The following is a 7,345-nucleotide window of genomic DNA, read 5'->3' on the forward strand; positions in this document are numbered from 1 at the left end:
CTGTAAATAATGTACATTATCACTATTACTGGTTTCAGAACAAAGTTGGCTGGGGTCCAACAAGCCGTTTCTATATTTGAACAAAGTAATTTTTTTTTTTGAGAAAAATAGCTTTCTCTTTAATGAAGTTGAGAATTGTGGGAGTGAGCTTTACATGGAGAGATATTACAAGCTGTTTTTATCTGTGTAAAATGGCGCTGATAAATGTTCTCAGAAATCAGGAGGGTTTGTTATGCCCATAAAGAAATGTTACAAGATAAAATGTTGTCTATGAGCGAGAATTGTGAATATATATTTGTACTTTAAACATGGAAATCACAGAATCTGGAAATATGTGTGAATATTTGGTTTACAAAGAGATGATGAGAAAGGAGTGGCTTTGAACACTCGACCAGGTCTCGTCACTTTGACATTCCCTGTTTGTGATATTGGGGACTGCCTCTTTGAGGAAATCAGTTTTTCATTGCATGGAACGCATAGCGTCACAGTTAAGCTACAAAGAGAAACTTTAAAGCAAGTGTCGTATTAGCAGCTGTTCAACGTGAATTAATAACAGTTACTGTAATTCCTAGTGAATAAATGTTAATCTTTATGCAAAAGTTTTTTTCTTCACAGATCTCCAGCAAAAAAAGACCATTTAGGCAATCCAGATTGCATTGATCCAACTTCCAATGAATAGAAGTTGCAATACGTTTTAGTCAACAGCTGAACAAAAAGCAGCTTTTGAGCTGATCAAAGATTTAATCACAAGCGCCCCAGCCCTTGGGCTCCCTAACTATGAACTACCGTTTAACTTGTTCTGCCATGAACAAGAAGGGCACGCTCATGGCGTACTAACACAAGAACATGGGAGTAGACAAAGACCATTGGGGTACTACTCACAAAAATTAGACCCCGTCATAGTGGGAGCCCCAACATGTATAAAAACAGTAGCAGCAGCCGCTTTATTGCTACAAAAAGTTGCAGACATAGTGCTGGATCACCCTCTCACCATTCAGGTACCACACTCAGTCATGGAAATACTGAATCAAGCTAGAACAAAACACATCTCAGCGGCTAGATTAACTAAATATGAAGTAGCGCTACTGACACCCTCAAACGTTACACTAAAAAGATGCACGGTTTTAAATCCAGCAACATTGTTCCCAAGTTGCATGGATATAAAAGAGGGGAGTAACAGTATAGACGCTGCAAACACAGACAGTATAGAAAGTGTTGCTGAAGACACAGACAATACAGAGAGTGTTGAGACTGTGACAAAACAGGAAACACAACTAAAAAAAAAAATTTTCTGTGATCATGACTGTCTAGCCTTAATGGATCTGGAAACTAAACCTCCCGGGGATGTTAAAGAGACATCTCTTAGCAACCCTGATTTACTCCTGTTTGTACATGGGTCTAGGTACTATGAGGAGGGCTCTCCCAAAACAGGTTATGCAGTTACAACAGAAACAGATATTGTACTCCAGCAACCCCTCCCACCAAGTCAATCTGCACAACAAGCTGAATTAGAAGCACTTATAAGTGCATGTCAGTATGCAGAAGGGAGAACAGCTAACATTTACACTGACTCCAGATATGCCTTTGGGGTTGCACATGACTATCAAAGTATTTGGAAGAACAGACACTTTATGGCCTCTAATGGTAAACCCATTAAAAATGCAGAAATCATTTTGAGGATTGTTTGCTGCATTAGAACTGCCCAAGGAAGTGGCAGTCATAAAGGTAAAAGCACACACCAGAGAGCAGACTATGGAAGTAAGAGGAAACAGACTAGCAGACCAGGCTGCAAGAGCTGCAGCAGACTTACCGCTAGTACAACACTATTTAGTGTCCACAACACCCCCCACCCTCACTATAGATCTGGAAATGCTAAAAATCCTACAAAAGCAAGCAGCAGTATCTGAAAGAGAGGAGTGGAAAAAGAGGGGGGCGGAACACATAGAGGGCATATGGGCCACAACAGACAGACACTGTCTCCCTAGAGTCCTTTTTCCTACACTGGCTGCTCTAGTGCATGGGCCTTCCCATGTCTCAAAAGACGCAATAATTAACTCGGTATTCAGACACTGGATCGCGCCAGGCTTCAGCACAGCTGCCAGTAATCTGGTAAAGGCCTGCGCCATCTGTAACACACACAACCCTGGTCACACAGTAACAGTACCTCCCAGGGTGACACTGGCTGCAATGCCTTCCCCTCGCCCTATACTCAGTCAGGACAACACCTAATAAGAAACACAGGCTAAGCCCCTATGAAATACTGTTTGGGGGGCCGCCAAAGACGGGGTGTTATTTTCCACAATCTCTAGTGAAACACCAAGGTGAACTGACTAGTTATGTGAAAGAACTACAGAAGTCCCTCACTAACATACATTCTCGAGTTTTCTCTTCAATCCCAGATCCAGAGGATTGCACTGGAACACATGCCCTGGTGCCAGGAGATTACGTCTTCGTAAAAAGACACGTGAGGAGGTCTCTGGAACCACGATTTGAGGGGCCATATCAAGTTCTGTTGACTACACCCACTTCTGTGAAACTTGAAGGAAAGGATCCTTGGATCCCCGCCAGCCACTTCAAAAAGGCTACGGTGACCCAGGAAAAACCATGAAGGGGAGTAAGGTCCTTTAAAATATTGTTTCAATAAGGGAATAGAATCCAATAGGGCTATAAATGAGTCAATATGGACCCCATATGGCCAAATACGCATTAGTTACCAAAATAAGAGTTTCCCTTTAGGGTCCGTCCCTAAATCACGCTGTCAAGTTATAGTGAATTTCACCCAACCTTATTTATCACACTGTAATTCTGAATGCAACCAAACAGTGAAGATGAAAACCGAAAAAGGTACTATTTTTTTTCAAAGAGCCAGGAGTGTATAAAATGTCAATATGATAGATATAATCTCACCTGGAACGGCACACTGCCTGCCTTTGACAATGACAGAGCAGAAAATGACACTTCATGTCACTTAGGACAACAGGTATCTACATATTGCCTGTTTTATGATATCCCCTACCTTTTACCAGATGATGTTTATTATGTGTGTGGACGCAATGCCTACAGGTGGCTCCCCTCAAATTCCATAGGGGTATGCTACTTGGCCAGATTGGTTCCTGAATTCTATGTCATGACCCATGATGACTTCAAAGGAGTATTCAGGAATAAAAAGGACCATAGGCTTGAGAAAAGGGAAATTAAGACAATAGATACTGAACATATCCCTCTCATAGCAAAGTCCAAAGGGCACAATGTGGGCATTGGATTTGGCAACATCGTTTCAATAGGAACAATGGGGTACATGGCAAACTATAATATGATATTAAAGGTTGCAGGACTTTTAGATAACATAACAGAAATTTATGACAAATCCTTTAGGTATGTTGGAAAAGAACTGCAGGCGATGAAAACCCAGTTAATACAACATCAACTTGTATTAGACTACATCACTGCTCAGTCAGGAGGGTACTGTTTGACCCTAGAAACAGAATACGGAACACATTGTTGTAACTTTGTAACAAATGACACTGATAATCCAGAAGAAGTAATAGACAGGTACATGACAGAAGCCAAGGAAATGAAGGAGAAATTCAGGAAAGAGAATTTTGACCCCGATACGGTTAATGATGGCTGGTGGACATCAGCCTTCTCATGGTTAAATCCTAGCAATTGGGGCAAAGGTATTTTCGCATGGATTTCAGGCATTTTAATATGGATAGCTAAGATATTCGCTTTATTGTTGTTGCTATATGTCATTTTTAAACTAAGCTTATGTTTTTTCCAATGCTGTTTGAAAAGGTGCAAAAATGATCTCATTCTGAATAAAAAGTCTCTTAAAAGACATGTAAAGCCCAAACCGGTATCAGATGTTTATCTTGCCCTCTCTGAGCTTTAAGGCTCTTTTGTACTCTCCCCCCCTCAGTCTTTCCCATTTTCTTTTTTTATTATTTTTAAGAATTAGGTGTACATGAACCATAGACCTGATTGAATGTATCTTTACCATCCTCTAAGGGCCTATCAGAGGTTCCATTGAATTGAATGAAGTAGGTCGGGTGCAGGAGTGCTTCATGCACACCAAAAGGATAGGCAGGGCAATTATAAAAATGATAAAAAGAGGGGTTTATGTGAGAGATATACATTTTATGAACTTCTTAAAGTAATGCATTTTGTATAATTACTGATGGAAGAGGAATAGTCTGCAGCTTCTTGCAGAATATTCTCCATGAACTTTGCCTCACATTCTTATCTTTTCTTCAACATGTCTCTTCTCAAGAATGTGCACATCCAGCAGCTTCAGTACCGGGAGCCCACGACCCCCACTTGAGGCCTACGTGACTGAGATAAGACATCTGCTGGACATCCTGTCCACAAACTGCTGACATGAACAGGATGCCTTCAGAAACCTTGTATTCCTTATCTTCTTTTGTCTGTGAAACTATGCATAAATAAAGCTACTCTGACTTAGGGCTGGTCAGAATCAGAATCATTTTCAGCCTAAACATCTGAAGTTGTCTGTTTCTCTATCGATCGATACACACAAGGTATAGCAGCCGGAGTTCAGGAGAAAGGACCCATTAAGGTCATCTCTGACAACACCATAGAAATTTAACTGCATTTATTGCAGTACAACACAATAAATAATAAAGTATAATGCTTACACAAACTGAACAAAACATTAGGTAATAATAATGTTTTAGCACTAGCGACGCCTTTTTACTGGCATATCGCTATGTTTGGACCCACTCTCTCCCCTCCCTCACCCACCCCTCGTGCGAGCACCTCTCCTTGGAGGAGTACTCTGTGCCGATCTGCTTGGCGTACTAGCGGTACTGGTGGTGGCCGAAGAAAAAGGTGCCGGCAAGCGGGCAATGAGTTCCTGCTGTAGTTGCCCTTCTGCCCTGCCAGCCGGGTAACGTTAGCATTCCCCTCACGAACGGAGGAATGTAAGGCCTCCACAGCCCCAGTCATTTGGGCCATCTGCACATTTGATTGTTCCCATGCATTAGCCAGACGGTTGATTGCAGCAGGGATCTGGCTATTTGTGCGGTGTATCCGCCTCAACTAGGCCGCAATTTGGGACATGTGGCGAGTTTGGCTCTCCATGAAGATTGTTTGCTGCTGCTAGAAAGCGCCAATAGACAGCGCCATTTCTCTGGCTGGGTCCATACTTTGAGGTGCAGGTTGCTGGTGTGCTGGGGCTTCAGCAGGGCCAGGTGCAACATCCTGGAGGCCAGTCACAGGGACATCCACTGTTTCCAGGGTGATTATGGTTTGCTCATCTGGCTCAGGGGACATTTGCAGGTACTCCGCCTGAGGTGCCTGGTATGAAGAGGGCCCTGTGCATGAAAAATGACGGTAAGTATATAGGATATAATATGTTTGTATATTGCATTCTGAACACTGGATTGTTTCACAATGTTTGCATTCCTGATTTCTTGTCCTATGCTACCTGCTTAAGGATGCACTTATTATCCTTTTAATACCCATTATCATTTGGACTATGTATGGTTAAAGGGGGCTAAAAAAGCAAAGTATTTTTAACCTACAAATATTAGAATTTATTACACAAAATCTGGCTAGACCGTGCTTTGGGGTAAACTAATCCTATTTTAGTACTCCCTCTGTGTAGTACATGCTGGGGTATTTTGACTAAACTGCATGTTTGAAAAAGTGGAGATGTTGCCTATAGCAACCAATCAGATTTGAGCTTTCTTTTTGTAGAATGCAATAAATAAAGTAAAGGTATAGTCAGATTGGTTGCTCTAGGCAACATCTCAGTTTAGTAAATGTAGCCCTAAGTTCGCATAGCAAACCATATAAAAAAACAAAAAAAACATTGCCAGCAACATTTGCACAGAAAATCAATTAACTCCATTATTTAGCACAAAAACATAAATCACACACCTGCTTGCTCTTCTGTGCCCGAATCTCTGACTGAAGGTGGAGGTGTAGGTCTCGGACTGGGACTGAACTGCGGTCCTGGCGAATCTGGATGTATTAGAAAAAGCATACAATGTATTTGCAGCAAAAAGCAATTTACAAATACATTTTTTGGGGAAAACATGTGTTTGCACTTTAAAAAACAGTTCTAAACAAAATTATTGCCCTTTAAATACTGATTGAGTAAAAAAGGCACTTTTAAAATAAAAAAAGCCCCTTTTAAAATAAAAACACATTTTCAATATTGTTATCCTAAAAAGGACAAATAACTCACCAACTCCTTGGGCAAACGAGGGCGAATCTGTGTCTTGCACATTAATTCCCTCCACAATTTCACGGGGCATTATCTGCCGCAGCTCCTCCTCATAGCTGGTATATTCCATGCGAAGAGGGGGACCACCACCCGTGCGTCTTGTGGACCTTCTTTCCTGGGCCATTTTTTCTTTCAGCATCCTCTTAATGTCCGAAAATCGCTTGCGGCAGTGCGCCACTGTCCGCTTTAGTGGGCCCACGGCGTTAACAGCATCGCAAACTCTCCCCCACAATTGGTGGCGCCGCCTTAGAGGAGTCCGGGCTGCCAGGTTACCTAGAATGACCTCATAGCAGGGAACTATGTGGTGCACCAGCACACAATTCTCATCATGTGAGAAACGGACATTCCTCCCTGTCTTAGTCTTCCTGCCCTGTCCTGACTCCTCAAAGTCTCCCTCTCCCTCCTCTGCCCCCTCCAGCTCCATCTCCCTCTCCTCAGCCTCTTCTCCCCTCCTATCTCTGGACATTTTCACACAGAAGACAGAAAAACACAAAATACTGAAGGTGTCACGGACTTACCTGATCCCCGCCGCTCCGTCCAGCCGCACTTCCGCATTCAGGACCATGTGACCGCACCCGGAGGCGGGGATTTTGAATCCCCTTCAGTATAAAACCTCACTCTGACACTCGCTGAGTGTCAGAGCAACACTTACCTGTTCCTGGCTCCTGCTCTTCGTGGATTGCAGTGTCTTCCAGCTTCCAGTGTCTTCCTGTGTGCTGATCTCTGCCTGTCTGACTTCCCTGGCTCTCCGTTCCCTGTGTACCGACCCGGCTTGCTGACCATTCTCCTATTCTTGTGACCCGTGTACCGAACCTGGCTTGTTGACTCCGAGTTGCCTTCTGATTCTGCCTGACTCCATTCCTGTGTACCGAACCAGCTTGTTTGACTCCGCTACCACCGCTTCACTCCGCTGTACTACATCTTGAGGCGAACCTGGGGACCGCGACCTGCGACTCCTGGCAGCGAAGCCCACCCCGCCTTGCGGCGGTTCTTGGTGAACACCGGGGAGATCGTTAGACTCCGCACCTCAGGTAAGCCAGTGCTAATCAAGATTAGTAATATAGTATCCAGAATCTGTTACAGTTTGCTCTGACC

At 43.3% G+C, this 7,345-nt stretch overlaps 1 protein-coding gene across 1 annotated transcript; it reads right to left on the bottom strand.

The window, feature by feature from the left end:
- Positions 1-4,739: 4,739 nt before the first annotated feature.
- Positions 4,740-6,692, bottom strand: LOC142142922 (uncharacterized). Its single transcript, XM_075200692.1, has 3 exons — positions 6,212-6,692; positions 5,902-5,985; positions 4,740-5,333 (listed from the first exon to the last, which is right to left on the bottom strand). The coding sequence occupies exons 1-3, from the start codon at positions 6,672-6,674 to the stop codon at positions 5,119-5,121; spliced, it is 762 nt and encodes a 253-aa protein (XP_075056793.1). The 5' UTR covers positions 6,675-6,692; the 3' UTR covers positions 4,740-5,118.
- Positions 6,693-7,345: the final 653 nt, after the last annotated feature.

Source organism: Mixophyes fleayi, chromosome 3 (genome assembly GCF_038048845.1).
Source record: "Mixophyes fleayi isolate aMixFle1 chromosome 3, aMixFle1.hap1, whole genome shotgun sequence".
In the NCBI taxonomy this organism is placed as follows: Eukaryota; Metazoa; Chordata; class Amphibia; order Anura; family Limnodynastidae; genus Mixophyes; species Mixophyes fleayi.